The 20,530-nt window shown below is 38.8% G+C and overlaps 1 protein-coding gene and 1 long non-coding RNA gene across 2 annotated transcripts in view; one reads left to right on the top strand and one right to left on the bottom strand.

Moving 5' to 3' along the window:
* Positions 1–18,320, top strand: part of col4a2 (collagen, type IV, alpha 2) — a 113,076-nt gene extending 94,756 nt beyond the window's left edge. Inside the window, exons 11-48 of the mRNA XM_016505341.1 lie at positions 817–852; positions 994–1,035; positions 1,128–1,196; positions 1,306–1,350; positions 1,672–1,725; positions 1,875–1,910; positions 1,998–2,042; positions 2,139–2,190; positions 3,030–3,140; positions 6,482–6,628; positions 7,009–7,080; positions 7,360–7,508; positions 7,945–8,017; positions 8,095–8,201; positions 8,312–8,495; positions 8,873–8,914; positions 9,362–9,436; positions 9,517–9,615; positions 9,726–9,947; positions 10,485–10,646; positions 11,488–11,658; positions 11,880–12,023; positions 12,430–12,561; positions 12,861–13,042; positions 13,181–13,244; positions 13,354–13,428; positions 13,534–13,641; positions 13,721–13,828; positions 14,070–14,141; positions 14,310–14,435; positions 14,539–14,655; positions 14,954–15,115; positions 15,387–15,485; positions 15,968–16,114; positions 16,216–16,332; positions 16,523–16,714; positions 17,520–17,806; positions 17,883–18,320. Of these exons, the coding sequence (XP_016360827.1) occupies positions 817–852; positions 994–1,035; positions 1,128–1,196; positions 1,306–1,350; positions 1,672–1,725; positions 1,875–1,910; positions 1,998–2,042; positions 2,139–2,190; positions 3,030–3,140; positions 6,482–6,628; positions 7,009–7,080; positions 7,360–7,508; positions 7,945–8,017; positions 8,095–8,201; positions 8,312–8,495; positions 8,873–8,914; positions 9,362–9,436; positions 9,517–9,615; positions 9,726–9,947; positions 10,485–10,646; positions 11,488–11,658; positions 11,880–12,023; positions 12,430–12,561; positions 12,861–13,042; positions 13,181–13,244; positions 13,354–13,428; positions 13,534–13,641; positions 13,721–13,828; positions 14,070–14,141; positions 14,310–14,435; positions 14,539–14,655; positions 14,954–15,115; positions 15,387–15,485; positions 15,968–16,114; positions 16,216–16,332; positions 16,523–16,714; positions 17,520–17,806; positions 17,883–18,137 (4,380 nt within the window). The 3' untranslated portion in view covers positions 18,138–18,320. The remainder of the gene's footprint in view (positions 1–816; positions 853–993; positions 1,036–1,127; positions 1,197–1,305; positions 1,351–1,671; positions 1,726–1,874; positions 1,911–1,997; positions 2,043–2,138; positions 2,191–3,029; positions 3,141–6,481; positions 6,629–7,008; positions 7,081–7,359; positions 7,509–7,944; positions 8,018–8,094; positions 8,202–8,311; positions 8,496–8,872; positions 8,915–9,361; positions 9,437–9,516; positions 9,616–9,725; positions 9,948–10,484; positions 10,647–11,487; positions 11,659–11,879; positions 12,024–12,429; positions 12,562–12,860; positions 13,043–13,180; positions 13,245–13,353; positions 13,429–13,533; positions 13,642–13,720; positions 13,829–14,069; positions 14,142–14,309; positions 14,436–14,538; positions 14,656–14,953; positions 15,116–15,386; positions 15,486–15,967; positions 16,115–16,215; positions 16,333–16,522; positions 16,715–17,519; positions 17,807–17,882) is intronic.
* Positions 18,321–19,823: 1,503 nt separating this feature from the next.
* LOC107703048 (uncharacterized) overlaps positions 19,824–20,530 on the bottom strand; it is a 2,109-nt gene continuing 1,402 nt past the window's right edge. The window contains exon 2 of the long non-coding RNA XR_001635813.1: positions 19,824–19,998. This is a non-coding gene — a long non-coding RNA (uncharacterized LOC107703048). The remainder of the gene's footprint in view (positions 19,999–20,530) is intronic.

Genomic DNA, 20,530 nt, shown 5'->3' with positions numbered 1-20,530 from the left:
GCTTCATTCATTCATTCATTCATTCAAAGTTCAGCAACATCACACAAAGAAGAGTGCTGTTTTTTTCCTGAATATCTGCACATTTGAAAGTGACATTGATTTTATACAACATTTAAATAAAAAAGAAATTAATATTGTGTGACATTTTAAAGACAATATGTCAATCTGCTTTTGCTCAATTTCGCCAATGAAAATAGTTTGCAAACAAAAGTCGCAACGTAACTGTTGTGCCTTTCCAAACAGCACTCAGCAGTGTTTCATTACTGAATGAATCCATGTTTTTGAACAAATCAAGTGAGCCAGTGAATCAGGGATCCATTCATAAAGACACTCACTTGCTTTTTTCTGAATGAATCAGCTATTTTAACAAATGTCATAGCATTATTTATGCATTTCTACTTGCAGTGTAAATGCATTCATGACACCTCTGAACAGTCTGTGTAATTATACCTAAACGCTAATTCAAATGAAACATATGAAAACAATGTTATGACATATGATACATTTGATATATTTGTTTCTAACGCTACTTTTTGTAATGTCTATTCAAGGTTTTTTTTTTTGTTTTCTCATTTAACACAGTAATGACTTTAAATTAACTTTTGGGGGGTAATTTCTCAGACTAAATTGATGTGCAATTAATTAGCAATTAATTTGATTTATTAATCGGCACATCATATAATTAATTAGTTTAAAATTTTAATTGTTAGACAGCCCAAGTTATAATCATGACAACTCTAGTTATAATATAAGTACTGCTTGCTTTTTTTTTCCAAATCTACCATCACTTCTTCTTACTGTTTTATCTTTCTTTAGGGTCCTACTGGCATTAAAGGTGTTAAAGGACAAAAGGTAGTAAAACACAATGATTTGGTTAATTTTATGAAAGATTTACTTTCATGTTTTATGACAGCATATTCTAGTGTGTCCTCTTTACATCACTTTAGTAAATAAACATCTTCCATTTGATGTTAATGTGTTGTATCTGTACAGGGTGAAACTACTAAAATGTTAAAAGGAGTCAAAGGAGAAATGGTGAGACAAATATTTAGTGTCTTATGTCAGACTAATATTATGGCCTATTCTCTGCACTGTTAACCCATATGGATTTTATATCCTCACCACAGGGGGAGAATGGAGAGCTGGGCCTTCCAGGACCTTACTCACAAACCCGTCCAATCCCTTCAGAATGGCAGGCAAGAAGAAAATTAGTTCATGAAAATATTACAAATATTTTATCTCAGTGGAGCAAATGATCTATGTACTATTATTTTTCTTTCATATGTCTTTCATTTGTTTTAACAGGGTGAAAAAGGCTTGAAAGGTTATAAAGGAGAACCAGGAGATTTGGTGAGTGGTATTTGAGCTTTTTTTAACACAAAAATGATTTTTTTGGAATGAAAACCCTGCCTTAAAAAAGCCAACTTCCTTTTTGATTGAGTGTGATATTATGTTTAGTGTGATTGATGGAAATGCTTTTTCACATAATTGTTGTCTGATTTTATTGGTCATATAAAGTATATTATTGTAATGTAATCCTGAGTTTTGCAGATGGTCTTTCCTCATTCAAGTAGATAAGAGTGACTTAAAAATAGCTGGCAAGGTCGCCACCGAGTGAACCTACAGGGACATTGGCAGCATCTTGATAATTTTTTATTATTATTATTTCAGGGATATTTATCTACCAAAGGAGAGACTGGTGTGTCAGGGTTTCCAGGACAATGGGTATGATTGATTAGGAGTTGAAATCTCTGTATTAACCCTATGCAAAGACTTAAAAAAAATAAAACATTTCTGATCTGTACTTTTTTTGGATATGTACACATATTCAACATTTTTGTCTAAAATATTTAACCAATTCTTATTAATTACAGGGAAACCCAGGACTAAATGGCTTTCCAGGACCTAGAGTACATCATTTTGATCATTTTCACAGCAGTGCATTGACTTTTGTGGATTTTTTGTGGATTTCTTAAAATCTCTCTCCATTTCTACAGGGTGACATTGGACTACCAGGTTTCCCAGGAAATTATGGTCACAAGGTATAAATCCATTTCTGGTTTAGTGCTATTTCTTGTCATATCTTACCATTCAATCTGCATCAAAATTTTATGACCTAAATGCATATCATTCAACAGGGAGATAGAGGAGAACCTGGAGAGCTGATTGGTCCTTTTGAAGATACTGGAGGTACTAAAAATAATGCGTTTAAGATTATAGCTGTTTATTACACGCCTCTGTGGAATACTTGATTCTGATTGGTCAGTCACAACATTCCGAGGTATGTTATCCCTCGACAACAACCGTTAAAAGCTGATGACACAGGCTCATCCGGGTAACTGAAGTCGGTGCTATACTCTTGCTAGGAACAGTTTTTTCATGGTGGAAGATTTGTGTTTGTTTAGCTAATAAAATATTAAAACTCGATTCAAAATTGTGTACAATTATTTAATTATGTCATCCTGGTATTGCGGACTTGCTCTCTCGTTTGATACAAAAGCAGCTGGTGCCATTTTGCGATGATTGTTTTGCACACTGTAATGGATTATAAGATAACTAACAAACTGGTAAAATTTTAAAACATTTTCGTCTTAAATCAATGTCTTAAATCTTTTATAGCCATAATTATTTATGTGGTGAAATGTTGTATAATAAGTGGTGTGACTGCACCGTATCCCTTAAATATCCGTCTAGTTTGAACTTGCCGCTTGCTCGCAACTGCTGTCTTCACTGAAGCTTTGCATTAAAAAATTTCAACTCAAATTAATATTTAGCATCTAATTATTTACTTTTGTGGCAAGTAGCCGTGTAATAAGCGGGGTAATGTACATCCTCCGCTTCGCGTTGGGGTCCTGATCACCCTGTCAGGGGTTATTCTGCGATAACAACAGGCTGAATGTACATTATGCCTTACTTAATATCTGCTGTTTTAATAGTCCTAATCTGACTTTCAACATACAATCCAGTTTCCCAATACTTTCTCAAAATCTTTCTTTCTTTGCTTCTGTCTGTTTCTCTTGCTTATGTAGTGGGTCCTCCAGGACCTCCGGGAGAGCGTGGCCCAATTGGAGAGTATGGTCCTAAGGGTACTAAAGGAATGCCGGGTCCCCCAGGCCCCTCTCCCTCTGAACAACAACCAGGTATTTTTCAATCTAAAATGGAAATTCTTTTATTATTTATTCACCCTCATGTTGGTGTCTTCAAGGAGACACAAGGAGAAGTTTTGAGTAATGCTGCTCTTTGCCATGCTTTGCATTCAATGAAATGGCTTGGATATCATTCCCGTTGTGAGATAAAAATAACCCAAAATTTACATTAACATTTACTCTTAATCATTTAGTAGACGCTTTTATCCAAAGTGACTTGCAATTTAGGAGAACAATAGAAGCAATCAGACCAACAAGAGGGCAACAGTATACAAGTGTCTCAGTTAGTCTAGCACAGTGCACATAAAATAGTTTTTTTATTTTATTTTATTTTATTAAATTAGAAATAACAGATAGAATAGAATAGAATAGAATAGAATAGGTAAGTGCTAGTATTAATTGGTCAAGTGCTGACGAAAAAAACATTTTTTTGAAAATGGCTAAAGACTCAGCTGCTCGAATTGAGATAGGCAGGTCATTCCATCAGCTGGGAACAGTCCAAGAAAAGGTCAAGGAGAGTGATTTTGTTCTTCGGAATGGCACCACGAGGCGTTGTTCACTTGCAGAATGCAAACTTCTGGAGGGCGCATAAGTCTGAACTAGCGAGTTTAGTTATATTGGTGCAGAGCCAGTGGTTGTCTTGTAGGCAAACATCAGTACCTTGAATTTGATGCGAGTTGCTCTTGGAAGCCAGTTTGAACTGATAAAGAGAGGTGTGACATGGGCTTTCTTCAGCTCATTGAAGACCAATCTCGCTACTGCCTTCTGGATCAGTGGCAGAGGCTTAATAATACATGCCAGAAGGCCCGCCAAGAGAGCATTACAATAGTCCGGTCTGGAGAGAACAAGAGCTTGAACAAGGAGTTGTGTGGCCTGCTCTGATAGGAAGGGTCTAATCTTCCTAATGTTGTATAAGACAGATCTGCAGGATCGGGCCATTGTAGCAATGATCTGTGAAGGTTAACTGATCATCAATCACAACTCCAAGGTTCCTAGCTGCCCTGGAAAGAGTTATGGTTGACAAACCTAGCTGTATAGAGAAGTTGTGATGAAGTGCTGGGTTTGCTGAGACCACGAGCAGTTCTGTCTTAGCAATGTTGAGTTGAAGGTGATGGTCCTTCGTCCAGCCAGAAATGTCTGTCAGACAGGCTGCAATGCGTACAGCTACCGTTGGATTATCTGGTTGGAATGAGACGTAGAGTTGGGTGTCATCAGCATAGCAGTGATAGGAAGAGCCATGTTTCTGAATGACAGATCCTAATGATGACATGTAGATGGAGAAGAGAAGTGTTCCAAGCACTGAGCCCTGAGGAGCCCCAGTAGCAAGAAGTTGTGACTAAGAAACCTCACCCCTCCAAGACATCCTGAAGGACCTACATGAGAGGTAAGACTTGAACCACTGGAGTGCGGTTCCTGAAATGCCCTTCTTCATGAGGGTAGACAGGAGGATCTGGTGGTTAACCGTGCCAAAAGCAGCAGAGAGATCCAGCAAGATGAGTACTGAGGATTTGGAAGCTGCTCTTGCCAGTCTCAGGGCTTCAGTAACCGAGAGCAGGGCAGTCTCAGTTGAGTGGCCACTTTTGAAGCCAGATTGGTTGTTGTCCAGGATGTTGTTCTGTGTGAGAAACATAGAGAGTTGGTTGAACACAGCTCGCTCAAGTGTCTTTGTAATGAATGGAAGAAGGGATACCGGTCTATAGTTTTCTAAAAGTGCTGGATTTAAAGAGGGTTTCTTAAGCAGTGGGGTTATCTGAGCCTGCTGGGGGAAATGCATCAGTGTGAAGAGAGGTGTTGATAATGTGAGTGAGCACAGGTATCACTGAAGAAGAAGTGGCCTGAAGGAGGTGAGTGGGGATTGGATCAAGCGAACAGGTAGTAGAATGATTGGAAATAATAAGTTTGGAAACGTCTGCCTCCGAGAGTGGATAGAAGTAGGAGAAAGATTGTGTATTTTTTGTTATCATGTATTTGTCAGTTTGTGGTGTGGAGAATTGGCCACTGATGGTTGTTGAAGAAGTTACCCAGTTGACCTGGGGGATGATAAACAACTACAAAGTGGATTTTAACAGGGTGGGTAATAGTAATTGCGTGTGATTCAAAAGAACTGTTACCAGTTAGAGATGGTAAAGGATCAAATTTCCATTCATTTGAGATTAGCAGACCAGTACCTCCACCCCTCCTGATCAGGCGAGGGGTTTGGGAAAAAGTGAAATTAGTGGAGAGGACTGCAGGAGTGGCAATGTCCTCAGGTTTGATCCAGGTCTCAGTTAGGGCCATGAGGTTAAGACTTGAATGAGTAGCAATAGATGAAACAACGTCTGCTTTGTTTACAGCAGACTGGCAGTTTCAGAGACCAATTGGAATAGAGAGAAAAGTAGTAGAGGACATGGGGACAGTACGCAGATTGTAAGGATTGTGCTGCCTCCCACGTACACAGCGTAATTTATGAGTGTTTGTAGTAACAGTAGAGATTTGAAAGCACATAGTGAGTACAATTGACTAAAACAAGCAGATGATAACAAGCTGTACAAAAAGTAAAAAAAGGGGGAAAAAGCAATACTCAAGTGCCTTGTCTGTGTCCTTGCTTAGTGGAGTCGCGCAGGTAGAGTCGCTGGTCTTTACACTCTTTGGTCTTCACACGAGGGCTGCCGCGGTGTACTAACCAATTATATACTCTCCTGATACCTCGTTTCTAAACAGGTAAACAGTATACACTGAAAAATGTTGCCCTCTGTCAAAACTCTCAATTTGATTCACACTTTTGTTGTCAAAAATATAGATTTTTCAATACATATTTATTCTGAATATTTGAAGTGACTTCAGTACCCATTTTCCGCAGTAACGATACACCAGTAACAGCTGCAATTTGTCGCTCTGTTATAACTCCAAAAGTGTATTGAAAATGGTATTGGATATTGATGTCTTTAAGTTATTATTATATCAGAGTTAGAAATTCTAGTATCTTGAAAACACTAATTCAAAGAGTAGTCAAACTTGCTGTATCACAATAGGTGACGTCACACAAGGCCAATGGCAATTCAACATCGACGTCAAACTCATCTTTCTGACAGGTTTGAGAGTAAAACTTTAGAAGATTTTTAGCACATGAGTCATATGGACCTCTTTTATGATGCTTTTTCTGACGTTTTTGGAGCTTGACAGTTATTTTGTTCATCTACAGAAGAAAGAACGTCATTTGGGATTGGCATTCAAAATAAAATCATAATAAAATCATTTCTGAGTGAACTATTCAACACTATTTTCAAACACATATGGGCTTAGACATTACTTTAACCAAACTCTGTCACTGATATTATTGTTTCTCTGATCCACAGTGGATTTGTGGGGTCCAGAGGGACCACGTGGACCAAAGGGAGCCAAAGGTGATGCTGGAGAACCTGGTAATCCTGCCACTCATCCTGGGCCACCTGGCCCCGATGGGCTTCCTGGATTTCAAGGACCTCCCGGACCCAAGGGATCATGTAGGTGAATTTTTAAACCAGAACGAAACCTGGTGCCATGACTAAATATCATGCTAACAAAGCATCGTATATATAAGCATCATTACTCCAGTCTTCAGTGTCACATGATCCTTCAGAAATCATTATATTATGCTGATTTGTTGCTCAAGACACATTTCTTGTATTATTACCATTAGCTGTGTTGAAAAGAGTTGTACAGCTTAATATTTTTTATATAGAAAGTCATTTATTTGAAATAGAAATATTGTGTAACAATGCAAAACTCTTTATTGTCATTTTTTATCAATATAGAGCATCCTTTCTGAAAAGAGACTTTGGTAATACTGAATAATATGAAGACGTACTGAAGACTTTATTAAAGACTATGTGTCTTGATACAGTGGAAGAATTCTTCAAAGGAGCACCAGGACCACGTGGACGTCCAGGAAATGCAGGAAAAAAGGGACCAAAGGGTAAGATCAGTGCTGAAGTTAATAAACTGCTGGGATGATTTGCATGGCCAAGATGCTATGAAGATAGCCTTGCTGCTGACATGACATGACATGACATGAATGCATGAATGTCCAAGATCATGTCATGTTGTGCATGACATTGTGGGAAACTTAACTGTTTTTAGAGCAGAATGAAGAATGCTTCTCTCTTCTCTAGAAACACAGCAGGTGTTTGTTGTTGACATTTGTCAGTCTTTGCAAATCCTGCTGTACTGGTAATTATTTTTATTATTTGATCAGGTGACCATGGTCTGTGCGAATGCACTGTAAAATCCACACCAGGTCCTGCGGGTCCTCCTGGTGATGCTGGGGACATTGGCATGGCAGGAGAGTGGGGTCAGCATGGTGATCAGGGAGACCCAGGACCCAGAGGCGTGGATGGTGTACCTGTAAGTAGACATACACCATGTCTTCATATCATGCCTTGTTAAAAGATAGTTCACCCAAAAATGAAAACTCTGTCATCGTTTACTCACCCTCAAGTTGTTCCAAACCTGTATGATTTTTGGTGGTACCTGTATGTTGGTAACCAAACTGATGACGGTAGACGTTGACTTCCATAGTATAGAAAAAAAGACTATGGAAGTCAATGGCTACCGGCAATTGTTTGGGTACCAACATATTTCCAAATATCTTATTTTGTGTTTAACAGAAGAAATAAACTTATACAGGTTTGGAACAACTTGAGAGTGAGTAAATGATGACAGAATTTTCATTTTTTGGGTGAACTCTCCCTTTAAGATCACATGAGATACGAAAATTGTTGCATGAGCCAATGCAAAATGCATTTGCATTGTCATTTTTTTACATTTTTACATTTTACAGGGTTTCTCTGGTGCAAGAGGATTACCTGGACCCAAAGGCAGACAAGGAGAGCTGAGAGCCGCTACACAGAAAGGTGTAATAATCTTCTGTTACATGTTTAGATACACATGAGAGTAGATATACTTATATATATACACTTGTGAAATACAGGACTACCTGGTGACCCTGGGGACCCAGGTGCTAGTGGTTTCCCAGGAGAGCAAGGAAGGCCTGGATTTGATGGCAAAGATGGTGAACCAGGTCTTCAAGGATCTTCTGTGAGTCTAGCATATCTGATCACTCAAAAACACCTCTAATTAGGAGACCACAGCTTTAACCACAGTATGCATTGTAATTCACAAGTATTGACATGCTTATTTTCCTTCAGGGAGAAGGTCCTGTAGGTGAGCCTGGAGGGAAGGGATACCCAGGTTGGCCAGGTCCTCCAGGTCTAATAGGTCCGATAGGACAACCCGGTCAAGTTCTTGGAGAAACTAAAGGTGTAAGGGGCCTTCCTGGAGATGAAGGACAAGTTGGTATTGATGGAAAACAAGGGTCACCTGGTGCTCCAGGTGTGTAGCAGTGTTATTTTAGTATCTTTAATATAATATTATAGTTTTTGTTAATATTTTGAATTTGATTGTATTTTGATATGTTCTGTTTTCACACTGATTTTAGTAATTTTGTAGTGTTTTGTTACTTTTAGCATTGTTTAAAGTGTTTGATTTTATTAATTTAATTAATTTTAGCTGAGAAATGTTGCATTGGCAACTAGCTGAAATAAGTTTTATTTTTATTTCAGTTAACATTTATTTTATTTCAATATTTTAATGGTTTTATCTTTAGTTAACAATGAGAACCCTGGTGTTTAAATATACTGAGATTCGTCTTAATCTTTTACCTTTCTTTTATCCTTTCTATTCATATCTATCTTACGTGTGTCTTACAGGAGACTGTAGCCCACAAGGAGGAGATCAGTGGAATATTCCAGGTAGAGATCTCTCTCCTGTCTTAGTGCTTCACCACATAGCAGTCATTCCACCATGTATGGTCACCAATAAACATACTTTAGCATTATTAATCAAGTCATCAGATTAATTTGATTATTATTGCAAGTAACTCTGCTTAAAGGGGTCATATGATCAGGGATCTTATCTATTCACGAACAGCTTGTAACACTCCAAAGAGAAAGGAAAACTTGAAATCGCATCATATGACCCCTTTAATGCGCAGACTCTATTCAAACTTCAGTGTTAGGTGTCCTGTCTATTAATATTATTATTATTATTTGTGAGCTTTATACTTTTAGATTTCTGGTTCTACTTTGTGTAATTTCATTTTGCTCCATACAAAGCAAAATTTAAGATCAAGCGTGATTTTTATGCAATATTTAAAACTTGTGTTTTTGTGTTGTCCATCATATTAATCTTTATTATAGTGGAATGTATTGGAGATCCCGGGCCACCAGGAGAGATAGGGCAGCCTGGACTTCCAGGATTCAGTGGATTTCCTGGTAATGGATGTATTATTGTACATGTTTTCACACACAAAAAAAAAAACTAGAATAATTAATTAATTTCCATTATGTTCTAGGACTGCAAGGTGCTAAAGGCATACAGGGTCTTTCTGGAGAACCTGGGGCCAAAGGAGAGGAGGGTGAACCAGGAAGAGGAGGCCCACCCGGGCCAAGAGGTAAGCATTGGGAGGCCTGTGTGTTTCTTTACATTTTATTGAATCATTCTTAAGTATACATTTGTCTGTCTCCTTTTCTCAGCTCTGATCATTTGATTTCAACCACATAGGTTTTGTTGGACCTCGGGGCGACTTAGGTTATCCTGGCTCCAAAGGTGTGGAAGGAACTCCAGGCCTTTCTGGTACACCAGGTTTGGATGGTGCTCCAGGGGAAAAGGGTGAGCATGGTGAAGTTTTAGGAGCATCTTCTGGAGCCCCTGGAGTCCCAGGACGACCAGGACAGAGGGGTGTCATTGGTCTTCCAGGAGACCCAGGACCTCAAGGACACCCGGGTGAGAAACCCACCTGTCAAACCCATAATGATGGACATATGCTGAAGCTGTATAGCCATCAAACTATATAAAACTATTTCAAACTTTCAGTCAAGGCTTTGCCAAGCTAACTTTCAAAGTTTGTCTTGGTAAACATTCCTTCTCCTGTGTACTTCCTATTGCATATCAAGGACATAGTTTTTAAAAATAGTTTGAGAGTGTCAGTAAAACAAATAAAATGTATGATTTATTATTAGTAGTAGTAGAAGTAGTAGTTTATTTGCATTTTATTTTTTGTGGATAGAGTATTGTTCCATGTTGAATTTTAGTCTTACATTTTAAATGTTGTAGTCATGATAAAAAGACATTTTTTTCTGTGATTGTGAATCCTACATTAAAAAAAAAACATTTATGCCACCACATGCATCTTTTCATGCTGGTTATATGAAACTTCTGTGTCTCCACCCCAGAAGCTCAAAAGTGAAAGTCTGACCCGTGCCTGTGATTAAGATAAACCGGTTGTTCTTTAGAGTCACTAAAGGATGCAATGTCACACAGGTATGGAGGGAATGCCAGGTATGATTGGCCTTAAGGGTGAAAGTGGCCCTCCAGGTCTTCTAGGAGAGATAGGAAGACCTGGACCGCCAGGAACATTTGGCTTTCCTGGGCAGTCTGGCCAAGTAGGACCTCCCGGACCATCTGGAAAAACCGGAGAACCAGGTAACTCAACTGATGCTAAAAACCTAGGTTAAAAAAATCAGAATGTCAGAAAAAAATCAGAAAATCACCCAGTGTATTAAACTCTTATTAGGGGCTTTTGCACCGGGTGGTTATAGGAACTCAGTTATAGGAAGTAGCCACCATGGTGGTCCCTAGAGACCCTAGGGCCATTTTCTTGGTTGCATTCGCACCCCCAGTAGGAACTCTAAAGTGACGTAAGCTGACCGACAGTGGCATTCAACAACACCAACATCTGGAGGATGGAGAAGTGCATGTACTTCAATGTTGGTCCATCTATCACTGTTTTCCATGTTCGTGGATTTAGTTTTTTTTTTAAGTAAGTATGTGTAAACTGTGTTTACATAGCTTTTTAAAAATTCCGGGTGCTAATGTTTCGTATGGCATGCGTGTACACTTACGTCACTGGTAGTTCCTATTGTGCTGGGTTAGACCCCACTCAGAAACAGGAGCTTATTTAGTCCCTCCAAAGGGTGTTTCTATAGCTAAACTCACTCCCAGTTCCTGCAGTGCGAACACGTCAAAAAGCAGGTACTTCTCCAATAGTTATAAGAACCATGAAAACGTTCCTCCGGTGTGAATGCCCCTATTGACTGATTTTCGTTCACTCTCTGACTCCAACTCTACAATATAAATCATTAAATTGTTTTCATTTGTATGGAATATCACGGATCCTATGGTCTTTAGGTTCAGAAATATAACTTCAGTCAAGTGTGTCCAAACATTTGACTGGTAGTGCATATTATACATTACATTTGATTTCATTGGAATGAAGCAAAACCTTTTTCTCCCGACAATGCTCAAATATACTGGGTCTCTGTAGGTCCAAGTGGAGAAAGGGGATATCAGGGAGACCCAGGCCTTCCTGGGCCCAGAGGAGTAAAGGGTGTCACTGGAGAACCAGGAAATGTTGGTCTTCCAGGCAATTTTGGGCCCCCAGGAGATCCAGGACAACAGGGGCCATTTGGTTTTGATGGTTTTCCAGGGTTAAAAGGTAACTTGCCCTTTCTACTTCATTTGATATGTTATGTTGATATGTTATATTCATTTGATAATTGTCAGACTTTATTATGCATAACAAGAAGTTATATAAATATATTTTGATATATTGATCATTGAAATATTGATTGAGCAATATTTTGATCATTGATGGTGCTTAAACTAAAAATTATAAATGGAATTAATTGAGTGCTGCAATGTTTCTTAACAATAAAGGTTCCAGAGGTGGTCAGGGCATGATGGGTTTCACTGGAATGCCAGGTGAGACAGGTCTGAAGGGCTTTTCGGGACAGAAAGGAACAATAGGTGATCCAGGACAACAAGGTGCAAAGGGACCTCCTGGCCCTCCAGGTGAAAAAGGTAAATAAAGAGCATGATTCTCGTTGTGTGTACATACACAATATGTAATCTAATGGTATCATGGTCATATCATACTGTTTTCCCCACTTACATGGTCTACATATAAAGTTAATTCCATAATTTAGTATTTCATGTTCTGTTCTGTTCAATTTTTTTTTTCATGTAATATTGTTTTTAGCATTCCTTTCTTTTGTAACAAATTTGTAAAACAATGTGTGCTGAAATGTGCTGCACAAACCTAAGATCACACTGAAATTATTTGCAACTTGTATTTGGGAGCTTGTACTAGGGAGCAATTTTTTTCTTGTGATATGACATCTTTAATATAGTAATTGTCATCACTGTAGTCTTCTACATACTGTATTCTTGGTGGGTTTTGAATGTATTGTCAATGCTTGTTCTGAAGGTGAGAGAGGGTTGGTGGGGCGTCCAGGTGAAAAGCCAATCATACATATAACACCACATATGAAAGAGGTCATGAAGGGAGCTAAAGGTGACCATGGAAAAATGGGAGATCATGGCTTCACTGGTCCCAGAGGTGAGTACATTCATATTAATTTACTACTCAAGGGCACAAAGAGTAACTTACTTAATATGAACTACAGAAGCTATGAGAGCTCTGAATGTTATAAAGACTGTGGCCTGACTGGATGCCTAATATTTTCTGTGTATACAGTACAATTGCCATGTTAATCAGAATTTTAATCATATGTCAATTATTTATATTTCTGCATATGGTCAGTGTGGAATCACAAGAACTTTGCTAATGTGAATAGAACAAAACGATTCCTTTCAGATAGACACCTATAGCTTTTTTTTCAACTTGCCTTTGGCCAGGTACAAAAGGTCTACCAGGTGTTCCAGGAAAGGAGGGTAAAGATGGACATCCAGGTGAGCCCAGTGAAACAAAAGGTACTAGAGGTCTTCACGGAGTAGAAGGACTTCCAGGGCCTAAGGGGATGCCAGGGCTTACAGGACTTCCTGGAACTGAGGGTTTTCCTGGATTGCCTGGACCCAAAGTATGATAATGAGCTCCATCTCTCTCTGAAAACCATTTATAAAAACGTTGCACAGAATCTCCTTGTATATGGTGTCCTGTTAAATTGTTTTGAATGTTGTGCTTTTTGTCATTGTGGCACATTGTGTTTAAATTGCAGGGTGGCAAAGGCTCATCTGGTGCCCATGGACGGCCTGGAGAATCTGGAATCAAGGGAATAAAAGGTGCTCATAAATAAACCTCTGAAATGTCCATGCTATACTTAATGTATGACTTTCTCATACTCTTTAAATAAACTGCCAAAAAGGTTTATGTAAGAATCTTTTATTTAAGGTGTCTTGGGTCCTACCATCAGTCTTCCAGGATCAACTGGATTGAGAGGTGAAACTGGGCTGCCTGGATCTTTAGGTAAGGAATTTCTAAATTCTATAGTGCATCAAACACAATTATGATCTTTTACTGTCCCTATTACTGAACCGCTTCTTCAATGAGTTTTTAATGTACATTGGTTAGGTGAAAAGGGACTCACAGGTCAGTCTGGAGACAGAGGAAGTCCTGGTTTTAATGGCATTGAAGGGATGAAAGGCTATCCAGGAGAACCTGGAAAAGTTGGACCACCAGGTACAAGAGTCTTGATCATTATCCTTTGATTTCATTGTTTCTGAAAATTTTTTTTTGACTGGATCAACTTTTTCATCAGGTTCTGATGGCCTACAAGGTTTCCCAGGAACCCAGGGTCATAAGGGCTGGCCTGGCGTGCCTGGACAGACAGGAACCCCTGGAATCCAAGGCCAACCAGGACAAAAAGGTCTGTAGTTCTAATTGTCATATTTAATACTTATGCAGATTTTCCTTATGTGTAAATTTGAAACCTGCAACATTTTTTTGCTTTAAAACAATATGTATTGTAAAAAGTGAAAACGTATTTTAATGTATTTTTATTGTCTATTCACTTGATATGCAAAACATTCAGGAGAGCTGTTAGATCAATATATATATATATATATATATATATATATATAATGCTGGCTGGCTCATATTTCCTCTAGGATTTCCTGGTCTTAAAGGCATTTTTGGATTGGATGGCCTGAAAGGTCAAAAGGGTATCAATGGTGCTCCAGGTACCTCTAGAGCGTAGGAATGATCACATTATACACATTGGTGTCTTCTCTTATGAATAAAAATTGCATGATTTTCAGTTTCGAAAGGTTTTTTAATAGTACCTTATGTAAAGCAAATATTGAGTATATGAAGAAATGTCATCTTTGGTATGTTTTGTCTCCTGCAAGGTTCTGACAACTGGGGTCCTTCTGGTGAGCCAGGAGCAAAAGGGGAGAGAGGAGAGACCGGCATCCCCAGCACAGAAGCCGGTGTCCCCGGAGAGGTGGGATTCAAGGGTTTCATTGGAGATTCAGGTAGCTCAAAATGGCAAACCTCATATTCTGAAACTGGAGTTTTGTGCATAGTTTATTTGATGCAGCTATGCATTATTCTACACTGAAACTGCTGTGTTTACAGGTAATAAGGGTGAATCTGGGCATCCAGGTGTACCGGGTGCTCGGGGTCCACAAGGATTTTCCGATATAAAAGGAGTGCGAGGCGACTATGGCTTTCCAGGCCCAAAAGGACTTCCAGGTGAAGGGCTCATTACTATATATTTATAATAAACACTAGTAATGAGTACTACAGACAGTAAAAGGAGGAGATGGACTACTTAAATGAACTTTGGCTCTCATTTGTCCCAATTATTAACAACCATTTTAAATATTATTTAGCAAAAGAAGGTTAAATATGTTTTGTAAATTACTAAAGTAAATATATAGTGCCACTTTACCATACAAGAAATAACTTATTTCTTAATCTATAATCTTTTTTGAAAATTAATTTTGAGAACGTGCCATCTTGTCTGAAACCCATTGCTGTTATCATTTAGGTTTCCCTGGTCCCAGAGGGATCCCAGGTGACCCATCTCCATTCGGAGCAAGAGGAGAGAATGGAAATCCAGGTGATTTTGGATTGACTGGAGAAAAAGGAGTCCAGGGAAACTCAGGAGAAAAAGGACCGTCAGGGGAACCTGGAGTGTCAGGAAGAAAAGGTAGATGATGAAATATGATTATGGCAAATCTCATTGCATTGGCAAAATCAAAACAGAAGACCAGTAGTCATTATGTCAAGACAATTAAATCATGCACCTTCTCAAATGAAATGAGAGACTAAAGCAGAATGTGTTAAATGTGACAGAAGGTGGAATCCTCGCATGAAAATCATATTAGATGAACAATGTTTAGATTGCTCACTTTGTTCCAGTATGAGCCTTAACTGAAAAATAACTTTAATCATGTAGGAATGCTTTATTTCATTTCAAGGGGAAAATGGAGAAACAGGAATGATGGGATATCCAGGAAGGCGTGGTTTTGAAGGCGACAGGGGCCCTGTTGGACCTAAAGGAGATACTGGACCCCCAGGCGAGTTGAAATGATTTGTCAGCATGACCCTTTTAATCCCGAGTACAACATATTTTTATATTTAAAATCTAAAATGTGTAATTGTTTTTATAATAAAATATTTTCAATTTCCTATCTCAGCTTAATATGCAAAAATAGCTCTACTGCATGGTTTTCGTTAATATATTTCAAATTTTGCTTATAATATTTTGTTTATTTATCATATTTGTAAAATTTTCTGCTTACTGAAGTAATTTTTGTTCTGACCTGCATTTTTTTTATTATTATTAGTATTTTATTTTTTTTTGTAGTGATAATGCGTGACCAGTAGATCTAAATGTGTTGGCTGCAATGAGATCTGGATCTAGATTGTATTGAACATTTAGCATTTCTTATTTATTCAGACCAGAAGTGGTGCCAGAACCATTTGTTGCGGTTTGCAGTAAATAAAGTCCATTAAGTTTGACCGCATCTTATCCATTCTCTCTACCTTGTTGCTTAAGGTATTCCTGGCTTACCTGGTTCTAAAGGGCTTCCACCAGTCCCACTGAAACTACCAGGGGAGAGAGGACCACCTGGCCCAATGGGTATTCAAGGACCACAGGGATGGCGTGGAAACCCAGGCCCTGCTGGAACTCCTGGTGATCCAGGTAAGAGAATTCAAAGCCATGAATATGATGCATAAGCTTCTTCTTTTGTGCTGTTGCTGTGCTCCAGTATAATTGTGTAAATGGCTATTATCTGTTTACAGGGGTTTTGGGTCCAAATGGGGAAAAAGGCATGCCAGGTCTCCCTGGAATACCAGGAAATCCAGGCTTCCGTGGAGAACCTGGACAATTGGGCCACCCTGGTCTACAAGGTGAAGAAGGTAAGTGGTGTGTTTGTGTAAAAATGAATGAGGATTCTGGACTAGATTAGTGGATTAACAATTGTAGATGACTGGACATCAAGAAGGCCCATGTGAGCCTTTCATTTTTAAATAATTTTGGCAATTTCATGTAAATAGTTTTTTCTTTTCTCACGTGAATCACAAGTTGATAATGCATCTCAAATGGTAGGGACCCGAGGGAGCCCTGGTTTACCTGGTACTATTGGAATGCCCGGCCGCAGTGTTAATGTTGGCTATCTGCTGGTGAAGCACAGTCAGTCTGAGCAGATCCCCATGTGCCCTGTGGGTATGTCCAAGTTATGGGATGGTTACAGTCTCCTGTACTTTGAGGGACAGGAGAAGGCCCACAACCAAGACCTGGGTAAGTGCAACTGACAAAATAATAAAATCAATCACAAGATGTGCTGTAATTCCCAGTCTGACACCACCATCATTTGTACAACTTTAGATCAAACAACATATAAAAAAAACATAAATACTGTTTTAGTATGAACACAACCTTAATTTCTAAGAAACAAAAACTAATATATAATCATAAATAAACTCACTTTCACTAGCAGATGGTTCAAGCACTTTAAAACAGTGAATCATTTTACAAATTGGATCAACTGATTCTAAGATTCTCCCATCACTGGTCAACAACAGACATGTTTATGAACGTAATTCATGTTTTACAATGCTTTCCAAGTAATTCATTTTCTTATTATATCATCTAATATATATTACCAATCAAAAAGTTTAGGGTTGTTAAGATTTTTAAATGTTTTTGAAAGAAGTTATTTGATCAAAATATAGTGAAAACAGTAATATTCCGAAATAATATAGAAATGTTTTCTATTGCAATATATTTTAAAATGTATTCAGCATCACATGATCATTCATTCTAGTATGCTGTTTTGATGCTCAAGAAACATTTATTATTATTATCAATATTGAAAACCGTTGTGCTGCGTAATATTATAATAATATTAGTAATAATAATAATAATATTTTTTGTAACATACGGTTTTATAAATTCTACTGTTTACTTTTACTATCACTTTTGATTAGTTTTATGCATTCTTGCTGAATAAAAGTATTACTTACTCACTGAATAAACTTACTGACGTATGTTAAGTAATTATATTTAAATCAATAACTGTATTTTGTGATTCTCTGTCATCCAGGTCTAGCCGGCTCATGTCTCCGCCGTTTTAACACCATGCCCTTCCTGTACTGCAATCCTGGAGACGTATGCTACTATGCCAACCGCAATGACAAATCCTATTGGCTGTCCACCACCGCACCAATTCCCATGATGCCCGTGGAGGAGGCCGAAATAAAACCATACATCAGCCGCTGCTCCGTGTGCGAAGCTCCATCCGTGGCCATCGCCATACACAGTCAAGATATAACAATTCCACAATGCCCAGCAGGCTGGAGAAGTCTCTGGATTGGCTATTCCTTCCTTATGGTGAGACTTAGTTTCTAAAATGTTACACTTCCGTTGTTTTAATAGTCCTGTAACTCCTTCTGTCACTCCCTCACAGCACACGGCAGCTGGAGATGAAGGTGGCGGTCAGTCTCTGGTGTCTCCGGGCTCCTGTCTAGAAGATTTCCGCACCACTCCCTTCATTGAGTGTAACGGGGCCAAGGGTACGTGTCACTACTTCGCCAACAAGCAAAGTTTCTGGTTGACGTCTATCGATCAGACCTTCCAGAGTTCCCCTTCCTCTGAGACACTGAAAGCCGGTCAGCTCCTGTCACGCATCAGCCGCTGCCAAGTGTGTATGAAGAACCTGTGAGCTGTAACCTATGAACTTTGACACTATTGCAGCAGCATTACAGTTAACACCAGCAGAGCGACCCACGCAAATAGTTCATTCCAAATGTCAATTGGATGTCAACGTCGCAAGTTAGGCTTTTGAAATTACTTAAAGGGGTCATATGATGCGATTTCAATTTTTCCTTTCTCTTTGGAGTGTTACAAGCTCTTGGTGCATAAAGAAGATCTGTAAAGTTGCAAAGACTATAGTCTCAAATCCAAAGAGATATTCTTTATAAAAGTTAAGAGTCAGCCACACCTACCTACAACGGCTCGTTCTAACACGCCCCCACATACCTACGTCACTATCTGGAAAGATTTGCATAACGCCGCCCAAATGTTCACGCAAAGAAAGAAGGCGTAACTTTTATTCTCGCTGTAGTATTGTTGCCTCTGCCGCCATGTCGTGAAGGCGCTGTGTGCTTCTTTGTGAAAGCGAAACTACTTTGTTTGGCCTTCCAAAAGAGGACGATATCGCTTCGTCATGCCTGGAGCTGATTCGTGCTGGTCGCTGAGGAAATACTTCAACTTCGCGCTGTCGATCGCCGGATCGGCTTTCACCGTGGACAAAGCGGAGTCCAGCCTGGGGTCGTCACATGTGGTTGCCGCAGGCATCACAATATGGTAAGGGACATAACATTTCCGTTACGCGCTTGAGGTATTCGGCAAATCACAACGCACTAGATAGCTGGCCAATCAGAGCACACCTCACTTTTTCAGACCGATGAGCTTAGTAAAAATCGACGCATTTCAGAAAGGCGGGGCATAGAGGAGAAACAATAATGTACAGTATGTGGAAAATAATGTGTTTTTTGAACCTTAAACCACATAAACACATTTCATTACACCAAATACACAAAATAATGTTCTTTTTAGCAGCATCATATGACCCCTTTAATGTATTTAATGTATCACATATGACGGCCTCAGATTCCCTCTTCACCACTACTGTGTACCTTATGACTGAAAATAATGAGAAGCGAAGCCAGATGCATGAAAGCATAGCTACGATATTTCTCTGTATTATTTACTTTTTTATATATGAAATGGTGCTTAATTTCTAACGTATTACCTCAGCAATATCAGACCTGAATTAATTTTACCAAAAACATACAGCTGAACCAAAGAATCCCATGCTTATGCACTTCTTCGCCGTTCTGTGTTATGTAGCATCACTTTGTGAATGGAGGGTTGGGAATCAAGAACCGGTTCTTATTCAAAACAAGCTCCATTTTTTTAATGGCAGTATCTATTTACACTAAATGCAAATAGCAAACTTTGTATTTACCTATAGTACAAATAGCACATCACTTCTACCCAGCTAACAGGAAATGTTCTGGCAAGGTTCTCTCAAAGTTATGAAAATCGGTCTTCTAGGTCTTTAAAAATGTTGTCATAATGTTTGCACAAAAAATGCTATTTATACATCATTTATGGAATTTTTTTTTTCTGAAACAATTTTTGGGAAATTCATTTAACATTTTTTAAACGTTACTACTTGTTTCAGAATGTTCAGAGAATTCAAAAGTAACGTTCCCATAATGTTGGCAAACTGATACAACGGAACGCATAAACAAGAAAAAAATTTTTTTTTTCCAAACTTGATGTTTTGAGTGTTCAGAGAATGTTCATAAATACTTAAACGGGAACATTAGCAAAAATGTTCTTTTTGTTAGTTGGGTTTCTGCACTTCGTGATTCAGTTCTGTTAACGGTTCTGGAACGTCTGCATTCACCGTAATAAAATACGCCAAGCCGATCAGTGTTAATCTTACTCTCTGACATGTGCATGTGAATCAACTTTCTAATAGTAATTATTTGTTGTGATTAAATACAAACACACTCATGCGCAGTGTTGGGAAGGTTACTTTGGAAATGTAATAGGTTACAGATTACAAGTTACTCTATTTAAAATGTAATAGTAGTGTAACTTTTTCAATTACTTTATTAAAGTAATGTAACTGATTACTTTTCTAAATTTCTAATGAATGTTTATTTGCAACTGTTAATCATTTTCAAACATTTACACCATGCAGGGTTAACCTTACAGTAGTGCTCAACACTGTCAGACTTCCAAAATCCTTCATCACTTGAATTAAGATTGTGCACCACAATGCATGGGGGGCAGTCGTGGCCTAATGGTTAGAGTCGGACTCTTAACCCAAAGGTTGTGGGTTCGAGTCTCGTACCGGCAGGGATTGTAGGTGGGGGGAGTGAATGTACAGCGCTCTCTCCCACCTTCAATACCACGACTGAGGTGCCCTTGAGCAAGGCACCGAACCCCAACTTCTCCCCGGGGACCGCAGCATAAATGGCTGCCCACTGCTCCGGGTGTGTGTTCACGGTGTGTGTGTGTTCACTGCTGTGTGTGTGC

The sequence above is a fragment of the Sinocyclocheilus anshuiensis genome, unplaced genomic scaffold, assembly GCF_001515605.1.
Source record: "Sinocyclocheilus anshuiensis isolate Anshui unplaced genomic scaffold, SAMN03320099.WGS_v1.1 scaffold1094, whole genome shotgun sequence".
Lineage (NCBI taxonomy): Eukaryota > Metazoa > Chordata > Actinopteri > Cypriniformes > Cyprinidae > Sinocyclocheilus > Sinocyclocheilus anshuiensis.
The sequence above is the reverse complement of the archived record's forward strand: the minus strand, read 5'-3'. Positions and strand labels throughout refer to the sequence as shown.